Source organism: Anabrus simplex, chromosome 5 (assembly GCF_040414725.1).
Source record: "Anabrus simplex isolate iqAnaSimp1 chromosome 5, ASM4041472v1, whole genome shotgun sequence".
In the NCBI taxonomy this organism is placed as follows: Eukaryota; Metazoa; Arthropoda; class Insecta; order Orthoptera; family Tettigoniidae; genus Anabrus; species Anabrus simplex.
The window spans coordinates 425,437,747-425,462,720 of record NC_090269.1 but is presented as its reverse complement, the minus strand read 5'-3'; the positions used below and the strand labels follow the sequence as shown (position 1 = coordinate 425,462,720).

Sequence of the window (24,974 nt, the reverse complement as noted above, 5' to 3'; positions counted from 1 at the left end):
TATTCTATTCTATTCCGTACTTTTGCTCACTTCGGTGTGTGTACAGTGTGCTTCATATTTGCTAAGTTTGAGTAAAATCGTAATTCTTTTGTATCTAGCATTTTAGGAAACGCCACAATATCACGTGGCAGGTAGTGTGCAGAGAAGCAGAATCCGCGAACACTGGCGATGCCGACAGTTGGCGAAAAAGCGTGACTTACATAATCAATTCGTACACACTGAACAGTATTGTCGATGCCGATGAAAGATTTTTTTTAAATGCCGAGCCCAAATGGACTTACGGTTTTAAAGGAGAGAAGTGCCAGCCGTGAAATCGTACAAGGGTGGGGGGTATTGTACTGTGTTGCAATGCACACGGAAACAAGAGACATCCTCCCCTCGTCATAGGAAAGTTTAATAGGCCACAATATTTTAAGGGCGTCGGGCATTTTCCGTGCAAATACAAGGCATCTAAAAATGCAAACAGTACAGTAATCCAAAGAATAAACCATTTGCACAGAGGAACCAGCATAATTTGCCCTTGTCTTTGAATCTTGAGTTTTTTCTTTTGTTGCATGGGGGTTACGTTTGCCAGTGTTCTATCCAAGTGCATTATTTGAATAATGTAAATGCACCTCGTTGGATACATTTCAGAAATACTTTTCTACGACATTTGAAAGGTTTAAACTGTGAATCAAGGTGATTGCATGCATTAATGGGTCTTAGAACACCACAAAATAACTTCAAAAATAAAAGGACTCAGATACGTAGACGACACGTTTGGAATAATTGACAGTAATCTCAACAATAGCAATGAAATCTTAGATTTTTAAACACCCTCGATCAAAATATCAAGTTCACTAAGGAGGATGAGGTCAACGGATCCATAAATTTTTTAGACTTAACTATAACACGCGAAAAGAACACATTTGATTTCCAAATTTACAGAAAACTCAACCACACCCTAATAACAATAAAAAATTCATCAATACACCCTAACTCCCATAAACAAACTACTTTTTACAGTTTAATTTACAGAGCCTTAAAAATCCCACTATCACCTAAGAATCTAAAAACAGAAATTCATTATATTAAAAATTTAGCAAAATTCAACGGTTTTAAAATAGAAATAATCAACCAAATAATTAATAAATTAAAATATAAACTAGCAACAAACCTCGTCCCTGATAAACCCAAAAAATCTAAATTCGCCACTTTTACTTACAATAATCCAGGCATTTACCAAGCAACAAACCCTCTGAAAAAACAAAACTTTAACATTGCCTTTAAGACAACAAACACCAACCGTAGCCTGTTTTTTTATCACAATACACTCAACATAAACAATAGTATGTACTCAAACTCAGGCACATACAGGCTCAAATGCACGCAATGTGAAAAATCATATATTGGGCAAACAGGCCGGAGCTTCCTTACTAGATATCAGGAGCACTATAATGCCGGTAGACATAACAAGTTTTCAGCCATGGGTTCTCATAAGAAAGATACAGGTCATCATTTCACAACTATCGAACAGGACCTTACAATCATCAAAATAGTAAGCAAAGGAAAATTAATGAACGAATTAGAAAACATTTACATATATCTGGATCAACATTACCACAAAGACCTAAATCTCAATGATCCCGTTGAAATAAAAAATCCCTTATACGAGACTTTACCCAATTTATTACAATCTTTAAATCCAAATTTAAACAAAATCCTTAAAAATCTTAAACTAACTTCCAATAAAGATCCCACCTTCCCCTTAAAGGTAACTCCCTCCGTCCCTGCCCCTGCTAATCCTCCACGGCCAATAGCGCGTAAGCTTAACGCTCCGCCCATCTCGTCTTCTCCATTATAGCCCTCTCGCTCAATTTCACATCTTCAACAGCCAATAGCGCGTAAGCTCAACGCTCTGCCCATTTCCTTTCCCCCATCACACCCCCCTTTCTCAGTTCCACACAGATACACAGATACAACACACGACATTCAAATCTTACTCATTCCGAGACCATACAGACAACCAGTTCATATCACAAAAATCGAGAACATAAGTAATTGAATACATATCATTTTGCCTAATTCAACCTTTTTTTTTTTTTTTTTTCCCCTCTGAACTTCATATCTTTTTATCTGATTTTCATTACAGATTCTTCACCATATACCCTTCAATAGTCAATCTATATTTAAAGCTACAGCCAACAACAAGTAAGAATGTTCCCGTTTAGCTATCAGTATAAGAGTTAATAACCACTCCAGCTAGCAAAGACCTACACGGCAACATTCAGTTGTGAACTTGCTATCACTCTTTCATCAAAATTATGGAGTCTGCGGACCCACTTCGTAAATAACGAGAATAATGGATCCAACAACTTTATCATCTACACAGAGCCATATCACAGTTTTCACAAGTCACAAGTTTTCAACAAGAAAGTTTCAATGTCATCTTAAGTAGCTACTAAGGTCCAGTTAACCTTCTCTTCAACATGTATCTCAAGTTGCTTTTAGCCGAATTTCACTCGAACTTTGATACAGCAACTTTAGCCATAGACTTTCTTGTTATTATGTGGATAAGGACCAGTTTGTCTATTTTATAAAATATTTTAAAACACTAGTGTAATATCATACCGAATTCAACCTTTCCTTCGTAAACATTTTAAATGAAGTTTCAATTGTAAATTATTATTTAAGAACTCATAACAATTTCTCACATTGTATAATACTCATTTCCAATCTTATATTCTCATTCTTATATTTTTTACCATGACAATCAGGATCCTGATTTTTTTATCGAGGTATGAGTGTAAAAAGGCTGATGATGCCCTTATAAAGGGCGAAACATGTCCCTTCAAATTTTATTGTAATAAGATGTAAATCCTAACTTTGGAAACTCAGTTTTATTGAATAGGTTGATCCTAATAAATTTTGGTATTATTTTAAAACCAACATCAGTCTGTCGCCTCAATTTCAGATCATAAAAATCACAGTATGTGACACACGCTAGGAAACCTACCTTAAGTCACGTAACAGAATTTTATGTTACGAAGGAAGAAGGCGGGAAGGGCAAGAAATATTGATTTTTAGATTCAAGCACCATCTGTTAGCCTGTTCCTTGAACTAAGTGATGAAAGATGTGACAGTGATTTGACCATATGGAAAAGTCTTCAAAACAACCTCGGAAACAAGCTGTGCAGTCTAACAAAACCCTACCTTAAGTCGCAATGGGTATTTAACATTGGCGACTTAAGGTATGGTTTCTAAATTTAAAGGCTTTTTCTCGACCAATGAATGACAAAGTATAATCATAATAAAATATCAAAGCCATATTATTAACAGTGCTGATGGTAGTACTCATTATAATTAATCATACTCAATTTTATTTCAAAACCAGTTTTCGGACTCTAAGGTCCACCATCAGTGTTGAAATTCTTTTAAAACATTTGATTTCACATGAGTGTGTTGTCACAGTGAGTTGAGCCTACATGCAAAGAAGGATCATTTAACCCGATGAGTGCTACGCCCGCCTATAGACGGGCTGACGCGGCCGGTCCACCAGTGCCACGCCCGTTTATAGACGGTGCACGAGAATTTTAATTTTTTTGAGAGTCCTGGTTCACTTTCGAGTGCGAAAATGATCTGACATGTTCTGGCATCTGTTGGGCATTATGTAGAACTAACTGATCAGAGATTATAGCTTCGGGAAGTAACCTACAGAGCTTTATGTAGACGTCTGTGGAGTTCATCTGTGATGTGAACAAACGTGGCGGTACAACAATTTAGTTGCTCTTGCAGCGATGTTATTTCGGATCACAGAATCTTTCAGTTATTAACCACAGCGAAAAGTGATGATGGAGATAATCATTTTAAGGAATTGTTAAGTGATTTTGAAAGTGAGAGTGATAGAGAGAGTGCCAAAAATATTGTATGTGAGAGAGAAACAGAGCCTCCTTCTAAACGAAAGAAGAAAAACACGGTGAGTACAAAAGCTATTTTATCGCTAATTTTGTGGCGGATGGATTAATTTTTTTCACCAGAGTTTCAGGTAACTGTGACAGGCTCTGAGGGCCAAGTAGTGTTTGATGACAACCCGAAAATCATTGATTTTTGAGAAACTTTTGTGTAAGTGGAGTTGGTGCAGATAGCTGAACAAATCGGCATCACAAACTACCTGTAGAAAACATTTAACTATCACCACATTCCAGATTTGGAAAGTATTTTAAAATACAAATTATATACTTCTAAGAAGTTAAATGTATTAGTTGCCTACAGATTTTAGGAAATAATATTATTTTGGGCTCTTTACTTTGTATAAAGACAATGCATGCATGGGCACATAAGTGTAACTTTTTCTCTTAAAATAATATTGAACATAAGTGTAGGATTTTCCATTTGCATTCAGATTTATGAACAAACAACATTTATAAACATTTTAAGCTAATCACCCCACTAATAAGTTAAAAATTGAGGCTTCTACAATTTTTTTTACATACGAATGAAAAAACACAGCACTGAGGTACCAAACGGTCAACTGGTAACTCAGCACTTAAAAGATTAAATGAAGAAGCTTTTCTCCTTCAGTTACAAGTTGTGAACACCTACAGTAAATTGGAATGGACCTCTCTTACAACACATATTCACGAATACATAAGAATTAGACTTGAGAAAAAACAAAAAAACAATTCAAAACACATTAAGTAAACTTAAGAAAAAAGACATATGTAATAGCTTTGATGATTTAGTTGAACACAAATTTTGTGAACCTGTTGCCAACATTTTGGACACTTTTAACCCAAGAAGATACCAACCTCGTAAAACTAGGTCTTAAACACAATCTTAAACAAAACCTTATTAAAGCCACACTAAAACAGCTAATAACGAGAATGAATTAGCTATCCAAAAAAGTCCTTGACAACAAAAAAGAAACTGTAAGACAATTAGTAGCAATTGAAATTGAGAAAATAAATAAAAAAACCAATCAAAGAAAACAAAGTAGTACATACTAATAAGCAACCTAAAATCTAAAATAAAAAATAATAACTTAATTATAACTAAAGCAGACAAGAGCAATGTCACAGTTATCCTAAATAAAGACTACATCCAAAAAATAATTGAATTCATAGAAATAAATAACATAAAGGAAATAAAGAAGGACCCCACCAGGAATCTAAACACAAAAATAAAAGAAAAACTGAAGGACACACAGTTCGTAATAAACTAAAAACAAAATTTAGTCCCGATGAATCCAAGATGCCCAACTTTAAAGCCTCTCCCAAAAATTCACGAAGAGAATTTCCCCGTTAGACCCATAATAGATTGTTGTAACAGTCCCACATTTAACTGTCTAAATTTTTACTTAAATATCTACAAAAACACATCAAAGGTAGAAAACAATAAATCAATATCAAACTCTTTGGAAGCCATTTCCAAAATACAATCAGCGGAAATAAACGAGGAAGCTATAATGGTATATGATGTGACCAACATTCATATTAAAGAGACCATAGACTTAATTGAAGAAAACTTAAAGAACCAAGATAGACTAAGCCACATAGAAATTAATGAAACAATAAATTTATTTAATATTAGACAATAATTACTTCACTTTCAGTGGGGAGTACTGCTAGTAAAACACAGATGTACCAATGGGAAGGTCCGCTATCAGGTTTCTTAGCCAACATTTATTTAAATAACCTTGAGAAAACCATCTTGGACGTACATCAGAAGGAAATAAAATTATGGGTCCCTTATGTTGATGACACAGTATTATTTTTAAATGGACACCTCATTACTCCCGGAACACTTCTGGCCATGCAGAGATTTGTCAGCAGACGAGGTGTGCCGCACACCATATATTCTGACAACGCTCAGACCTTCCTCACTGCTCATAACGAGCTTATAGAACTCAATAAGATTATGACAGACACCAAGGTGCACCACCACTGTGCTCACAATTGTATCCATTGGAAGTTTATCGCACCGAGGGCGGCTTGGTGGGGAGGCTTTTGGGAGAGAATGGTTGGCTCTGTAAAAAGATGTCTAAGGAAGGTTCTCGGCCATTCCCAGCTGAACGAAGAAAGTCTCAATACAGTATTGACAAGTGTTGAAGCCACCCTCAATAGCAGGCCAATCACTCAGGCCACAGACACGGGAGATCTCCTGACACCATCCCATTTTTTAGTTGGAAGAAAACTAACGTACATCCCGGAAGGGCCAGAACTGAGCACGAGGAAAAATGGGTCGGTGTTTCATATTATGCGCAATAGCTTTGCAAGTTGCTTCCTACGACCACGTCCTCCAGAGCTCCAACAAATTGCTGTTCCTCAGTTGCTCCTCCCACTTTCCCCTCCTTCCTCTCTTCAGTCCCGTCCAACCTTGGGCACTTGATTAGTATCACAAAACTGCTTGCTGTGCTTCATTGCGCTTCGCATGGGCGGCGATCTTTTGAGGTGAGTCACATAAAAACGATTACGTTATAAGACGTAATTTTATATCTTGCCTCTTCAGTGAAGTGATAGTTTATTACATTCTATTATTACAGGTCCGCATTGAACTGGGAACATTGTCCTTAATAACATCTCAAAGGACTTATGGCTTGTTTCCACCTCACTAGGATTGCTCCATTAAAGCGACACTGTAGTTTTTATTGAATCATTTCTACTACGATTTTACGTCAAGTTTTATGAATTACAATAAATAAACTTAATATTTCCACCTATTCAATACAGTTTTCATGCTGTTGTTCAATTACAACATTAAATTTCACAGGATTAGTTTCGACGCGGACTTGCGTCATCTTCAGCTTTTTCGGAAAATAGGCAACCTTAAAATTCATGACATGTCTTAAAATGTTTGGCATGAAATCCAGTTTTATGAAGCGCGATAAATTAAGCACAAAGTACTTCAAGAGTATTTTATTTTTAAGTTGTTGTTCTTTTAAATCCATGTTATTTCATAAGAGAGCAAACCGGTTTGCATGTGTTTTTATAAGTTTATGGCTTAAGACTCGCAAGTCTTGGACTTGTAGAAAATATAATATAATTTTAACACAGTTTCATGTTGTTAATATGGTTTTAAATTGTGATCAATTTGAAGTAGATAAACTTATATGATTGTCGATTTTTCCACAAACTTATATCAGCTGATGATGACGCAGAGGGGCATCAAAACTAGTTCTGATTGAAATATATGTTGTAATTACATTTAAGCAACAATTTTTATGTATTGAATAAGGTGGACCCAAATTATAATAAAAGTTGTAATATTGTTCCTCATACAAAGATCTTGAAGATGTTCGCCCTCTGTCGTCCTATTCCCATTCCATGAGGACCTAGGGAGGATTCATAGCCCAGTCTGTCTGATCCAACCTGAGCATTAAAATCTCCCATTACTACCAAATTTCCACAATCCATATGTTCTTCCAAGTTGGACAGGAAGGCTTCTTTTTCTTCATTTGGACATCCTGCTTGTGTAGCACAAACCTGTATTATATGACATTTGTCTCCATTCCAGTTTACCGACGCTTAGATTATTCTATCACTGACAAATTCAATCTGGCTACAAACATCAATATCTTTATGAATTATAAAGCCCACTCCAATTCTTGACCAAAATATTTCCAGACCAGTATAGTTTATAGTCTAGACGGAGGTATCTTATTCCTGTTAACTTCCATTTGGTTTTGCTCATTCCCTTGATAAGAATTTTTCCTCCTTTTCATCATATCAACTATTTCTTCAGTTTTATTTGTCAGTGTTAGAATATTCAAGGTTCCAATCCAGCAGCTGGGTTTTGATTTGGGTTTCGTAGCTGGTGAAGCTTCAGGCTGTAAGCCATCATACGCACCTAGCTGTTGTCGTTGTCTGAGTTCTTCGATCTGAGGCTTGTATTTGTCTTGAAAGCAATTGCAATTACTCTCCAGCTGACTTGCTAGGCCTAAAGTTAGAGAAGATTTTCTGTCAGGGTTATCTCCCTGCCACATCTGCATGGCAGCAGCTTCCTGTTGAATTTGTGTCATGTCCTACACAAAGGTTTCAAAAAGCCCCCTAAGGGTGAACTCCTGAGTATATAAAATAGTCCTGTCTGTACCTTTTGATACCTGGTTTTTCTACTGGATGAGAGAAATGCTTATGTTGAGTTCAGTTTATTTTTTTTTTTTTTGTCTGCTACAGCATCACAGAATTGGTGGATTTTCATGAAACTTGGTATTTATGTTTGGGCTAAGAGTGAGTAAGATCTTGCCTATAATTCCTTCAAACAAATTCAGTATGAGATGGACTTCAGAGGGGGTCATAATCATAAAACTCAATGTATCTCTTTTACAAGAAAATTGCTTACGACCAATTTATTTAGAATCAATAGCAGGTACAACAGCTACTCAGTCTATAAGATGAGACAATATTTAGAATAAGGAGTAGAACCCCAAACATCCAATACACAGCTATATAACTTACCTGATGTTTGCAGAGTGAAATGCCTATTATTCATCATCACAGAAATATCTATTAATACGAACACCGTAATCATATGGACTTCTCAACAGCTTAGCAAATAAAAGGTGTAGGAATATTATTGAAACTTTTTATTAAACTACTATTACTTTCAGACACAAGATATAAACAAGTTTACAGGAATACAGTACACACTGAAAGAATACTCTTAAGGATACTGTTTAAGGCAAGCCAAAGAATCCTAATTGTTTAGGTCAGTGGTATTCAAACTTTTTGGTTAGCGTACCCTCAGAATCTAATTGTTTAACCTTTGTATCCCTGAAGTACGAGTATATTGCGATTATACCGGAAATAACGAATGATTGTTGCAGGACGCCAAATAATATTAATTATAACTAGAGCCCGGAAGTTAGGCATTTATTTTTGGTTAAAATAGGCAGGCAAATAGGCACTTGAAATACTGAAAATAGGAAGTACTGTAATTAAAATAGGCATTTATTAGGAGTGAAAGCAAAGAGGAATCTCACTCATTAATGAAAATATGTATTTTAAATATTCATTTCTTTATTATCAATTTATCACATAATTAGCGTACTTACTCTTACTTTCCTTGGTTACAAGCAACAACAAGGTGCTTTTTCAAATTATCAACTGTCATAGACAGACGCTTGTCAGAAATAATGTTTTTCATCATGGAAAAGGAACGTTCTACTTCCATTGAAGTGATTGGCGCAAATTTGAAACAAGCTATTTCGGAAGGACACATGCCAGTTAAAGCAGAATTTTCACCTTTCAGAACATCACGAATGTTCTTCATTGTTTCAATGTCCACATTAGCACTCAGAACACGTTTACCTTTACACTAACATTGTTTCTTTTTTCTCCTGGTGCTTGCAGCAATTGATTTACTGCATCTTCAAAGATCGCTATAGAAGATACCATCATTGCTGAGCTCTTTATGGTCCAACACCTTTTTTACCTCGCGAACTGATGCAACTTCGTCTACAGATACAGCATGAAGTACCTCACACATCTTGTCCAAAGTGTTGCTGTAATATATGACTGCTGAGATACAGGTTCCCCATCTGGTGAGAACTGGCTGTGGAGGTAAAGGGGGCTCTGGTGCCACGTCCTTGAAACCCGGATTCGGGAGGGTGATTTTAGGAATTGGTATTCGAAATTAACTTATCCACGTGAGGATACAAACTTCTTATATCTTCAGCAATTCTGTGCAGTCCATGGGCTAGACATGTGAGGTGGAGCATTTTAGGAAAGAGAACTTTCAAGGCTTTTTTCATGTAAGGTGCCGCATCTGTGACAAAAAAGTAGGACATCATCATGCCGTATTCCATCCGGCCAGGGTAACATTAATGAATTTGTGAACAACTGTGCCACTGTGGAACCATTTGCTCTCTCCATCTCTTCTGTCATCAAAAGAAATACTGATGATAGGTCACTTTGCTTTGCTTCCATAGTTCCAATGATGACGTTGGCCATGTAACGTTCCATTGCATCCGTAGTTTCATCAATGGAGATCCAGATATTTTTTTCTGCAACTCTGCTTCGAATCCTCTGCAGGGTCTTTTCAAAGGAGATATTGAAATACGTTTTTCTTAATGTGGATTCTGACGGAACTTCTTCTTTAGTGTACTTCTGCAGAAACGTCGTGAGGGATTGATTTTCAAGTTTCCAGAATGGAATTCAGGAGTCCAAGAAAGCTTTACATAGATCCAGGGAAAACTGAGATTGCCTGCTGGATGTTGTAACTGCTGTTGATTATTATTTAAATTGATCTTAGGGCCAACAATATTTAACCTAGACGTTTGTTTCGTTGTTGCGAAATGTTGAGTTATAAAGTACTCTTTTTCGTGATTAATAGATTTTTCACAGATTATGCAAAACAGTGTAGCTCCATCAGTAGAAAATGTATCCGAACCAAATTCGCGAACATAACCATGTAATTTACCACGCAACGATGAAAATTTCGGCATGATAAATAAGTTGCCTTTAACAAGTTCAACAGTAGACTAATAGCTTCTTTTATGTTTGACCTGTGAGACAGAAGTGATTTCCTCCCTTCCTCTGCATTATCTTAACATTTCAAAATCGGGAATACCACGTAAATACGCATTGTCACAGAAAAGGGGTGTGAGGAAGGAGAAAAGACATACTTCCCTCATCCTCTCTCTTTCCTTGTGTTCATTATGCTTGTGCATTCCTTTCACTAATGAAGATTCTGCTATTTAAAGAGGTTAAATGAATGGGTTGAGAAAATAAGCTTTCGAATGCCTGAAAACAAATAAACGATTTACAGGGAACAATATTCTAAATAGATATTTGTGACGGCAATATGTTATTTAATTTGTGCAACCTTTTCGTCTTCGATGTACGGAAATACATTATGTACTTTTTTAAATGTGTAATTGGCAGGAAAAAATTGTATAACGATCAAAAAAAAGGCAAAAAAGGCAAAATAAAAATTGTCCCTACACTTCCTAAATGCACGAAAACATATTTATCTCTATCTGATTCTTCAATATATCCAGTTAGATAAAAAAGGCATTTTGCCTAACTTCCGGGCTCTAATTATAACAATCATCATCATCATCATCCGCAGCATATCCCGCTTGTTCAGGGTCCCTGCATTTGCTGGAAATCCCACCCCAGCAACACCAGGAATCAACCCACAGTCACCAGAACGACAGGCAAGCAGCTAATCCTGTTCCCTAATAATAACAATGTATTGTATACAAATATCATTGTTGAGCAAAGGAAATCTCGTGAAGTTTACAGGCGAAGCCCAACATTGAGCAGTGAACAATGGTCGGAGAACTGTTCCCGCCATTTTTAGTTATTAGTGATAGCCCAATTATTCAACCAATGGAGTTTTCTGTTGCCTTCTCAGGCAACGTGGCAAGCCTTTGCAAGGCAAATGGAGAACCGTGATTTTCTCGTGAGTGGAATTACGAAGTTTTCACTGCCTAGCAACAATACAAGAGTATAATTATTAATGCAACAATTACTACTGTACTATATGCGCTGCTACTGAAGAAAAATTGAAATGAGTGGATTTTGAAACAAACAATTAAAAAAAAAAGAACAGAGTAAAGAGTAAATATTTTTACATACCTACTTAATGGGAGGCACAAAGTGACGCACATTGTAGAATGCATAGTTTTGAAAGGGAACACAGGGTAGTGGTAGACCAAAGCACTAAATCAAAACAAGATTTTATTGAAAATCAGCAGGCTCAACTTTTTTTGAACTCCTCACCAAAAACAGTTGGAAGCTACAATAAATTTGCATACCCTTTAAGACGACCCCATGTACCCCTGGTGCTACGTTTACCACACTTTGAATACCACTGCTTTTGGTCATAATCACATGAAAAGTGATTGCCTGTTCTCAAAAGTTCTTAGAGTTGTGCTGGAATATTGGCCCTACTGTTGTCTGCTTATTAAGGGTCATGCATGCCCGTTGTATAGTCCGTGTCATGGAAGGTGGTCCACAGCTGAACACGCCCACTTTGCGCACCTGCAACATATGCAAACTCATTTACAAAGGTAACACAGTTTTTTCTTCTGTCTATGGAATCTAGTACTGACAGTTAAATGGCAGCACTTATTTCAAGAAAATAATTTTACATTTACACTAATCCAAGACTTTTAAAGGCAGTTAATAAATTTGAAACAGGCTGAACAATCATTTAGGCCGAGCTCCAAATAAGTGTATTTAATAAAATAAAAAAGTTCCTAGAAGGAAACAATAATTTAATTTCATCGACTGCAAATGTTAAAAAATTTAAGCTCTTTAAGTTTTTCTCAATCGTGAAATCACCAGCATTTCGCTCCAGTGTAGCAGTGGGCTCATCAGTTGGAATGCTACACCTTTCCAAGACGTTGGCACTAGTGCGCTGTTGAGACACCACTGTAAGCCTCCCATGTAGGACATTGCAGTGATGATGCACCAGGGGAAGCATGTGCCTCCATTTGTATAAATTCCTGGGGCGAAACGCTGATAATTTCACGACTGAAAAAGCCTGAAGAGGATTCCTATTTAAAACAGCACAGTTCTAAAGAAGTAAGCGTGCTCCAGTCCACACTGGAAGAAAAAACAAATCTTTCATTTACTTCACTGCACTTGTAATGGGATATTTGATTCATTTTACTTATTGATTCATTCCATTCATGTTACAGAATTGATACAGTGATCTGATTCACGGCACATTAGTCGCCGTTCCCATTACATCTATGTAGTGTTAACTGATAGACAGCAGCAACAACATTTAAAGCTCACTGTTGCCATCTGGTCTTTATTCTGTGAACTGCTTTCCTATGCATCTTTCAGATTTAGGTTTCTCCTGCAGCCACCTCATCGGATCAAGTTTTGATGTTACAAAGTCTTTCCTCCAGAGTGACAAATTCATTAAATGTGTGTATAGAATTACATGAAAAGATATCTGTACACACAATCACCAATGATCTGCATTTAGGGCTGTTGCCCAGGTGGCAAATTCCTCATGAATTGTATGTTTAGCCTTTTCTTAAATGATTTCAAAGAACTTGGAAATTTCACTGTATTCACAGTTTTGTGATTCAACATCTTTTTTAGTTAAGTTGTTAAGTTATTGTGTCAGTCGGCTTACTTACTCACTGTCCCCATACACATCTTGTGATTCAATTATTGAAATATTGTGCAGTGATGCGACATATGAACTGAGAGAATACTGAGTAGTTCTTCCCAATATAAAACAGGTAATTTTGAGTGGTCATGAGCATGACTCATAGTCATAGGTTAGGCTAGAGAGCTGAGTTGAATCAATAGCCAAATGTCAAATAATACTAAGATTCGTTAAACTTATAGAATAACCTAATAACCTACCTACTTACTTACTAGCTACTTTGGAATTATGTTCTGACTACCTTTTTAATACTGCAAATAAATCCTACTGTTATTCAACACTAGAACCGCCAGGATATATTATATACCTGAAACCACCGATGCAGTCATTTTGACCGCTATTGAAATTATTATATTTTTGTTCTCGATATGCATGGGTTACTCATTATCATTTTCCCTCTGTTTCTGTACATTGCTTCATGAGTTTCAATATTTATTTATCAATAAAAAGATGCCACACACTTGTTACATTGTCGTCAGAAACATTCTGCTCTGAATATGGAGTAAGTGCTGGATTTTCTTTCAAGGGAGTATGGCGAGCAATCCAACAAAGTGTCCTTCCCAGTCTGATACAGTCCACTCCTTGATGCCATCAGTACCTAATGGCGCATTATCTCTCCATGGGAGGCTTTTACCTTGGTTGTCGCATCCCCTATGATACCATGCTTTTACGGGTTACTGTTTCTACGGCTGTAGTATAATAACTGAAAGCTCGTCAGTGCTCAGCCTATGCGAGGCATCGTTGTAATTTGAATACGGTGTAAATCAAGTAATTTCACCAAACGTGTTATGCTGTTAGTTATAATAATACTAACTTACCTTCGACCTGAACAATCTGGTTTTCAGCGTTATCTGAATCTCTGCTTTCCGAGTTATCATTTGACTGGTGGTAATCTTCGTATGCATTTTCTCGTTTTAGGTCTTTTATGTCCGGACCACATTCTACAACAGACATATCTTCAGTAATGCATGCAATAGACTCCGCAACTGATGGTTTACAAGACATATTTACTGTACTGTGACAAGCTGACGAAACACTACCAGGGATGCAGCGGAAATAATGCTCGTACAATTCGTAATATAACAGAGTTCCGTTGTTGTGCTTTTTAACATTGCCGTTGTTGTTAGGATAATTATAAGTAGATGATTATCTCTCACCGAAATATAGGTGTTATAATACATTTTATTATGATAACGAATACAGCGGTCAAAATGACTGCTCCGGCGGTAGTAGGTATACCCGTTACTAACGCCCCATTTATTGATGCAAAATTAATTATACTTAATATGGATTTATCTGACCACTAATCAGGAAAAGTCACTGCAGCTCAATATCCTACAATAAAAACTGTAGACAAAATTGAGTTTGGAAAATCTGTAGCGGTTATAATGACCGCTCCGGCGGTTCTAGTGTTAAACCTCCCTCTAAGAAGAGGACAGTGAATGCAAGTGGGTATTAATTTCAAATGAGCCGAAAGCGAGCATCCGTTATAGCATACAATTCTTTCAATGAACCATGGCTCTGTATGTCCTGGCCGCAGCACAAGTTTGGCTCACTGCCAATGTCCAATGTTTGATAACGAACCGTGTGTGTGTGTTGTGTCTCACCGATCTGTGAGTGCACCACTCAGTCTGCTTGTTACGAGTCAGCTGAATCGTGTGCTGTGAACTTGCCGTTTCTGTGATTTGGTTCACTTAGACAGTTGAATGAATCAATACACTGCTTCAAAACATACAATGAGTAGCCAACATTATACCGCATGCCTTTTTAAGCACAAACTGTAGCAGTGATGTCACGGTTGTCATACAACATCGAACTAAGCTCCACCTCTGGAGGTTGAGGAGGATGAGAGAAAGAGTACTTCACTTCTCTGGTCACTGTGGCCAAAATCTCACTGTGCTCCCTGCCAGAACAGTAAAAGTCAGGCACCATACAAAAATATGTTTCTGTTACATACATGAAAAGGAAAATAAATTTTACAAATAATTCCGGTAAAAAAACTCGTGTCCTCATCCTGAGGTGGTGCAGCTCTTTTCAGGCACACCCCCATTGGAGGTGGGCTGCATGTACCATTTCAACCACATACCAGCCCTCCTGCCAATTTTTAAATTTCTGACAGTACCGGGAATTGAACCCGGGCTCCCGAGGACGGCAGCTAATAACACTAACCGTTACGCTACGGAGGCAGACAATAATTCTGGTAAAAAGTGGTGAACTGCCATTTCACCTGCTAACCCTCAATAGCTGTCTGCCTACCTTCTGAGGTGACATCACATCTGAGCCGCTAGGCAGACTTCTATGAAATTTTGCACAAACATTCTCAGAAGGAACTGTCACATGACTCTCTCTATTATATTTCAATCTGAAAATATATTTGCATAAAATCATGTAATAGCTTACTCATAGACAGCAGGTACCATGGTTATATGTACGAAGCAATGACACGAGTTAATTGATGAGAAAGCGATGGCCGACGCATTGATAGTCTGTAGTCTGCGGAGTGTGGTCCATGTAGGTTTCCTGCCCCAAAAATCTTCCTTTGGAAAATGTTTTTTCTAATTGAACTTGGGTTACTAACACGGCAACTTCAGGAGTGCAAAAAGTTCCACAGTTGCTCAAAAGTATGGGAGAAATTAAATTTTACAACTTCCATTATACTTCTAGGAATTAAGGAATTAAGAATCAGATATCACATATTTCCAGTGTAGGCATGTTGCTGGTTTTCGGTCATCAGTTTTGATGCAGTCTCCATGCCACCCTATTCCGTACTAACCTTTCATTTTAAATACTGCATCTTACATCTACTCTAATATGTTTGTACTATTCAAGCCTTGGTCTACTCCTACTGTTTTTGTCATGTACACATTTCTCCAAAACAAATTGAACAAGTCCTGTGTGCAGGTAAAACAGTCCCCCATTCAGACCTCTGGGTGGGAACTACACAAGTGGAATGGGAGGTGATCATCAGGAAGATAAATATGAACATTCTGCAAGTCACAGTGAGGAATGTTAGAAGTTTGAATTGCTGAGGTAGGTTACAGGACTTGAATGTTAGATGTAGTTGGTATAAGCGCAGCTCATTGACAGGTAGAGCAGGATTGACTACAGAATTATCAGCACAATGTAGAGATAAAGAAAATGATTTGGCACTGTGTCAATTCTACACAACATGTGAGCTAATGATGAAAGTCACTGGAAAGAGCATCTGGCTCTGTGTTTAAATGGTTAGCATGCTGGCCTTTGGGCACAGGGGTCCCGGGTTCAATTCCCGGCAGGGTCGGGAATTTTAACCATCTTTGGTTAATTTTTCTGGCACCGGGCTGGGTGTATGTGTCATCTTCATCATCATTTCATCCTCATCACGACGCGCAGGTCCCCTACGGGAGTCAAATCGAAAGACCTGCACCTGGCGAGCTGAACATGTCCTCGGACACTCCTGGCACTAAAAGCCATACGCCATTTCATTTCATTTTACTGGAAAGAGACTCCAGGGGTGATGGATTGATACATCGCAATAATAACACTAGCCTGCAAATTTCAACTTTACGTTTGCTGCCTGAAATAAATAATGTGATTTTATATAATGTTAATATGCTGAATCCGAATTTTCAATCCGTTTTCTTCTATCACGTCTTTTTTTTTTTTGCCAAATTGCTTGAAATGGATTATATAATTATGTGAATCTCATCATAAACTTCTCCATTTCACTTTTATATTTCAAATTCAAAAATAATATTAAAATAATACAACTTGCTGAAATTATGTGTATTGTTGTTCATACAGCTGATAAAACAGGCATGAGGGAGTTTTTAAAAAGTAACTATGCTCGGTGGAAAATTGTCATCATCATCATCATCATCATTATTTTACAGTTCCAGTTTCCCAGGTACTGTTGGTGAGCCTCTTCCATTCTCTCTTAATTAATGAGATACGTTCTGTTGTTAGTGACGTCCTCCAGTGTCCTTCCCCGATCTGCAATGTCCATCCAGTGGGTTCTTGGTCTTCCCACCATCCGTTTCCCTGCCACATGTCTTTCCAAGTTAACATATGCTGCCCTTGTTGGCTCCATCTTCATTACATGCCCAAACCACCTCAGTCTGGACTTGCTGACCCGATCTAACAATGATGAAACAATCCCAGCTTCCTTCTTAACCACATCATTCCTTAACTTGTGCAGTTTGGTTTTTTGAATTGTGGACCTAAGGAACTTCATTTCGGAAGCCTGCAACCTTGATGTCTTTCTTAGTGAGGGTGCTGGCTTCAATACCATACATTAAGATTAGTATGAAGTACCAGGTTTGATTTTGTTGGTACTTTGGAATCCCAGAAGAGATTGCACTTGCTGGTAAAAGTGAGAGCTCTTCTGCATTCTATTTGCCACCTCCTTTGTGGCTAGTGTATCTCGAGATATTACACTGCTAAGATATGTAAAACTTTTCACTCTTTCTAGTGGATGGTTTCCTAGCATGATGTTTGCTGGTCGTCTCTCTCTGTTTATTGCGATCGCTACTGTTTTGAGTTCGCTTATCTTGAGATTAAACTCCTAGAACTTAACCTTCCATTCATTGAGTCTCGAATGTACTTGTTCGTTAGTTTCTCCCCAGATCATATCATCATCAGTGAAAGCCATTGCATTTAGTTCACCAGAGGTTTTCTTGATGTTCATTATGTCATCCATGATGGTGATAAACAATAATGGGGATAGTGCACTGCCTTGCTGGACTCCACTTTAAGTCTTGAACTAGGATGAATGTCCGTCACCATATCGCACACACAGCTGGTACAGTTCTCCTACAGCATCTGAACTTTCCTTACCAGTCCCTCTGGGACATTCCTTTTTCCCAGGCATTCCCATATCTTCTCTCTTGCAATGTTGTCATATGTCTTCTCAGTGTCAAGGGAAACCATAAACAGATCTTTGCCTTTTCCCCAATATTTGTACATTAACATATGGACACTGAAGATAAGGTCTGTTGTGGACCTGCTAGGCCTGAAACCACACTGTTCCTCTTCAAACTGTGGGTCTAAGATGACTCGCAATCTGCTCTCTAGGATTTTCTCAAGGATCTTAAGCCCATGAGAAAGGAGTGTAGTTGGAGCATTTTCGGTGATTTCCTTTCTTAAACAGGGGGATGATGACACCCTTGCTCCAATCAGTAAATATCTTTACATCTTTCCAAACTGCATTGAGCACTCTGTAGCCACTGTAAACCCTGGATTGCTTTTATCATGTCCGTGCTGACTTCGTCGATTCCTGGGGATTTCCCTTGTGGCATCCTCTTAAAGGCTGGTTCTGTTTCATGCCCAAGTAATGGGAGGTTCCTCTGTGCAGGTTTTAACGGCTGGTTCTTTTGTTCTCTGATCTGCTTCTGTCCTGTTCAATAGGTGATCAAAATGATTCCTCAGAACCTCTCTGATGTCCTCTTCTTTCCTGGCCAAGTTTCCATTAGGATCCTCAATTGTTTTGATGGTTTCAACTGAATTCCTTTTGTTTTTGATCATTCTGAACAATAGCTTCATATTGCCTCTGCTGTCTTTCTTCAGTTTTTGAGTAAATTTCTCCCACCACTTTATCTTCTCCTTTTCTACTACTCTTTTAACTCTCAATTTCTTGTCCCAGTAAACTTGTTCCAGGTCTCTGGTCTTCTCCTCATCCCTTACCTGTTTTGGCTTGGATTTCTCTCTATCTACTTCTTTTTGTGCTATGTTCCTTTCCTTTATTGAGGATCTTACTCTTTCATTCCACTAGGGTGTCTCTTTTTCCCTTACTCATGCACTTGTCTTCCTGCAAACCTCTATTGCTTCTTTTATCAAGGTGTTTTTAAATCTTGTCCACTCTACCTCACCACTCTCCACTTCTTCTGTAGGCAGTTGTCCTCTTATACGGTCCTGATAGTCGGTCTTTTTTCCAATCTGTTGTGTTGTACATAAAAATGTAAACAGACTCTGGGATGGGTTTAAAGCAATTGTTGAGGAATGTGAAAACAGGTTTGTACTTTTAAAGGTGGTAAGTAATGGTAAAGGCCCACTATATTATAACAGAGAAGTAAAGAGACTAATAAGGAGGTGCAGATTGGAAAGAAATAGAGTTAGAAATGGCTGGGGAAGTAAGGAGAAATTGAAGGAACTTCCTAGGAAATTGAATCTAGCAAAGAAGTCAGTTAAGGATAACATGATAGCAAGCAAAATTGGCAGTCATACAAATTTTAGTGAAAAATGGAGGGGTATATAGAGGTACTTTAAGGCAGAGACAGGTTCCAAGAAGGAAATTCCAGGAATCAGTAATGAACAAGGTGAGTGTGTATGCGAGGATCTCCAAAAGGCAGAAGTATTCAGTCAGCAGTATGTAAAGATTGTTGGTTACAAGGATAATGTCCAGTTAGAGGAGGTGACTAATACTAAAGAAGTTAAAATTTACCTATGATAACAATGGTATTTACAAAAGATACAAAAGTTGGAAACTAGAAAAGCAGCTGGAATTGATAAGATTTCAGGGGCTATACTAAAGACAATGGGTTGGGATATAGTACCATATCTGAAGTACCGTATTTTATTTGATTATTGTTTGCATGAAGGAGCTATCCCAAATGAATGGAGAGTTGCTATAGTATCTCCTATGTATAAAGGAAAGGTTGATAGACATGAAGCTGAAAATTACAGGCCAGTCAGTTTGACATGCATTGCATGTAAGCGTGGGGAAAGCATTCTTTCTGATTATATTAGGCATGTTTGAAAAATTAATAACAGGTTGGATAGAAGGTAGTTTGTGTTTAGGAAAGGTTATTCCAGTGAATCCCAACTTGTAGGATTCCAACAACATATAGCACATATCTTGGATTCAGGAGGTCAAATGGACTGTATCGTGACTGACCTGTCTAAAGCATTTGATAGGGTGGATCATGGGAGAATACTGGCAAAAATGAGAGCAATAGGACTAGACAAAAGAGTGACCAAATGGGTGGCTATATTTCTAGAAAATAGATGACAGAGTATTAGAATAGGTGAAGCTTCATTTGACCCTGTAATAATTAAGAGGGGAATTCCTCAAGGTAGTATCATTTGACCTTTATGTTTTCTTATATACACTAGTGTCCAAAAGTTAAGCATAATCACTAAACGAGGCCATACTGCCTGATGGAAATGTCAGACAGATTGCTGAACAAACGGAAGCTGACTCACACACCATATGTCACACAACTTGTCCAAAAAAACATTTGTCAGAAAGGTTCTGATAGCTAAGGTACACCTTTGACCAGTAGCATAGCCAGGATTTCAGTTTGGGGGGGCACATTCATCCAGAATTTTATTTTTATAGGTGTCCAAACTTCCAGAGTTTAGGTGGTGTAGAATACCTAAAAAGGAAATTAGTGTCCCTGGATCCAAGTAAAGGTGGTAGATTCGTGGGGATTCCGGAAGCTAATAGTAAATTTTTTCTTCTCTTCCCCCGCTTTCCCCACATCTGTGGGGTCGCGGGTGTGAACTGTGCCGCACATGTGGATTTGGCCCTGTTTTACGGCCGGATATCCATCCCGACGCCAACACTATATGGAGGGATGAAATCATTGTTGTGTGTTTCTTTGGTGGTTGGTAGTGTAGTGCATTGTCTGAATATGAAGAGGAAAGTGTTGGGACAAGCGCCTAGTCCCTAAGCCAGAAGAATGAATCAGACTTGATTAAAATTCCCGACCCAACTGGGAATCAAACCCGGGACCCTGTGAACCGAAGGCCTCAACACTGATCATTCACCCAATGAGTCGGACTCTGGTAGCTAATATTAATGTACGTTATATATAAAATGTTTAATAAAAGTAGATTCGTTAAAACTCCTGGGGTGTCTGGACTCCTTGGACGACAACCCCCCCCCCCGTCTACCTCTGTTACTCCCATCCCAACATAACTGCAGTATTTCATATATTCCGAGTACAAGTGAAATGAATGTAAGAATAAACAGTCTGAGTAAAGATACAATATTCTGGTTTAGAATAAATACGGTAATGTTATTATAATAATGGTCATGTGATAAGCAATAAAGAAGTGACATTTTGTACAAATAATCTGGCAAAGAAATGTACACAGACACACAGACACACACGTTGAATACAGGTTTCTCGCCCTTCTTGTCCATGGCTAGATGATGAAGCCAAGAGAATGATGGCCCACCGTGACTCGTTATTTCGACATTATGAACAAACCCTAGATGACACAGACTTCGAATATCACTGCATCTTAAGAAATCGCACAAAGTAGTTATCAGAAATAAAAATGTATATACTTCCGGAATTTAGCGAACAACTTAAATTCTAATCGCGCATGGGACCAACTTAGAGCTCTGGGAATAGGAAAACATCAACAGAGACAGACGACTTCTGACATTCCACTTGACGAACTGAACGATTTCTTTAGTAGAATAAATATTCAACCTACCCCAATTAACTGCACCGACTCACCGCCCTCTCCTCCAGCCAATCCACCATTCACATTTCACAGTGTCACAGAAAATCAGGTTGAAAAGGCTTTGCATTCCATTAAATCAAAGCCTTCAGGTTTAGATGATATTCCTATTACTTTTATACATAACATTATGGGTGCTGTTCTGCCTATACTACCGACGCACACACTGAACTAGTTTATTAAATGGAACTTTCCCTACTGTCTGGAAAACAGGCAATATTATACCGGTACCAAGAGTTTAGACCCACAATCACCCTCTGACTATCATCCTATGTCTATACTCCCTGCGCTTTGTAAAGCTTTTGAACGTTTAGTATACGCACAAGTTCTGGAATACCTAAATCTTTTTTTTTTTTTTTTTTTTTTGCTAGGGGCTTTACGTCACACCGACGCAGATAGGTCTTATGGCGATGAAATACCTAAATCAAAATGTTCTTTTGGACCCTTTGCAGTCTGGATTTAAGAAGGGTCACAGTACCACGACAGCACTTTTGAAGGTTACTGAAGACATTAGAAACGCTATGGACAAACGACTGGTCACTATACTTATCTTTCCTGACTTCAGTAGAGCCTTTGACACTATAGTAATTCCGACTATGATAAAGAAAATAAAACTGCTAAATTTCGACCTGGCTGCTCTTAAGATTTTTAGTTCTTGCTTGAGTAACCGTCAGCAGTGTGTAACAGTAAACGACAAGGCCTCTAAATGGAAAATGAAACTTAGTGTTGCCCCACAGGGCAGTATTCCAGGGCCTCTCATTTTCTGTATTTATATCACTGACAAACCATCTGTGACAGGAAATAACACACACCACCTCTATGCTGACGATCTTCAAAAATATCGACGCTGCAAGACAAGATATTAACAATGACCTCCGACGACCCAATATATATGCAGAACGAAACACTCTTATACTAAACTGCACAAAATCTCAGGCAATCATAATTGGATCACGAAAATTACTGAGCTGCTCAAACAATGTCGCAATTTCGCCTATCCTACTGAATGGTAACATTATTCCCTACAGTAAAACGGTTTAAAATCTGGGCGTAATGACGAATGAAACAATTGATTGGTCTGATTACACGAAAGAAATACGTTTAAAAAATATTTTGAGTGCTTCATACTCTTAAATGGCAGAGGGATGTATTTCCATTGGAGCTACAGGCCAAACTCATACAGACACTCATTCTCCCTATTCTTGATTATTGTGACGTTTTAGTTGACATGACGAGAGAAGAAACACTTAAACTTCAACGAGCACTGAATTCCTGCCTGCGATTTATTTACAATATCGGGTACAATGTTCATATCACCCCATAGTATCAGGCTGTCTCATGGCTGATGTCTGATGAACGTCGGCAGCTACACACTTTAACAATGGTGTTTAGAATGGTAGCTGAAAGTCAGCCACTGTATATTTCTTCTAAATTAATCTTTTTATCATTATTTCACAACTTAAATACACGTTCTAGATTCATTCTTTCTATTCCACTGCACCCCACAAATAAAATTAATAGATCATTTGTGGCGACTATCGCCAGATTATGGAATTCCCTGCCAGCTCAGGTCAGAGAAACTAGCTTTTAAAAAAATCAAGGTTTAAGTTTACCTTATTACAAGATAATAACCACATTAAACGTGGAAAGTATTGAATAGGTGGTTTTTTATTAAATTATCCTTGATATCTATGCTTAAGTTTACCTGCCGAGACTACATGCTGTTGACTTAATGGTTGAAGTATGAATGTGTGCATGCCTGAGGATTAGTCATTTTTAAGAGTTTTTAATATTAATTAGTTTTAAGATTAATTTAGTCAGTAATATTTTTACATTTATTTTCAATTCTATTAATTTATGTAGTTTTAACTATTTTAAGTATCTCAGTATTTTATTTAATATTCTGATTAGTATGTGGTTAAGTGTACAAGAGGGCCTGGAGCCCTAACTTTGCCACTATAAATAAATAAATAAATAAATAAATAAATAAATAATGTAAAAAGTATGGGTATAGATATTTTGTTAGTTGGTAAAGGAAAATACACGTCACAACATATGCTCGGTAGGGTTTACCTTGTCCTACTAGTTTCCCTCGCGGTTAGGGCCGCGCAGCTGTGTGCGTGCATACGGGAGATAGTGGATTCGAACCCCACTCTCGGCAGCCCTGAAAATGGCTCCCCGTGGTTTCCCATTTTCACACCAAGCAAATGCTGGGGCTGTACCTTAATTAAGGCCACGGCCGCTTCCTTCTCACTCGTAGGACTTTTCTATCCCACCATCGCCATAAGACCTATCTGTTGTCGGTGCGACGTTAAGCAAATTGTTACTTAGTTTCCCTCGCAAGCCTGGGATACAGAATATAGAAGTATAAAGTTACAGTTTTGTGACGCTACTATTTGTATGTATAATTTTTATTAACGTGCCAGAAACCAACGACACGGAGCTGTTACCATTTCAACACCGTTTCAAGGGCCACCGACCCAAGCCAAGATTTGAACCTGTGAACTCGGACTCAGAAGGACAGCGACTCAACCAACGGAGCCACATGAAAAGGAGGCGTTTGTGATTATTGTTATAAATAGATGCAGTTAGTATTTTTACAAAGGTTTTATGAGGAGCATTTATTACGGCGTATGTTTTTAAACTGTCCTAAATGCATGAGACAGGACGGAAGAACTAGCTTGAAGCTGAAGAGCCTTGCAGGGATGTTGCTTCCTTCTTTGTTCACTTTTCCAAACCAACTCCATGGCGTAACAGCCCCGAAGGGCCATCACCTACCAAGCAACCGCTGTTCAGCCCGAAGACCTGCAGATTACGAGTTGTCGTGTCGTCAGCATGACGAATCCTCTCCTCCGTTATTCTTGGGTTTCTAGACCGGGGCTGCCACCTCATCCTCAGATAGCTCCTCAATTATAAGCATGTGGGCTGAGTGCACCTCGAACCAGCCCTCAGATCCAGGTAAAAATCCCTGGCCTGGCTGGGAATCGAGCCCGGGGCCTTCGGTAAGAGGCAGGCACGTTACCCCTACACCGCGGGCCAGCTGATTACTTTTAGATCTCCTTATTTTAGAATTTGACTTAAGGCATCCTGCATTCAATTCCCGGCACTGACAGAGTTAATAAGGGCATGGGATGGGTAAGATACAGCCTTGTTTGTGGGTGCAGTAGAGTTGGCTTTTGAGTCTCCCGTAATCGAAATATCTACGACCTGGAAGGTAGTCACCTGCATAGGGTGTAGTACCAAAGTGGTTCCTCTTTTTAAGAAGAGAAATTAAATTAAAATTCTACTTCCTCTCAAACGAAGAACGATATTATCAATTTTACCAACAGTTTCAGTAATGCAGCCAGTTTATGTTAAGAGTAACATGGTAACAATCAAAATCACCAATATCTACTGGAGATCAGTCACTGCAC

General features: G+C 38.2%; 1 protein-coding gene across 1 annotated transcript in view; it reads right to left on the bottom strand.

Moving 5' to 3' along the window:
- Positions 1-11,573: 11,573 nt before the first annotated feature.
- LOC136874603 (dual oxidase 1-like) overlaps positions 11,574-24,974 on the bottom strand; it is a 335,200-nt gene continuing 321,799 nt past the window's right edge. The window contains exon 34 of the mRNA XM_068227874.1: positions 11,574-11,963. Within this exon, the coding sequence (XP_068083975.1) occupies positions 11,835-11,963 (129 nt within the window). The 3' untranslated portion in view covers positions 11,574-11,834. The remainder of the gene's footprint in view (positions 11,964-24,974) is intronic.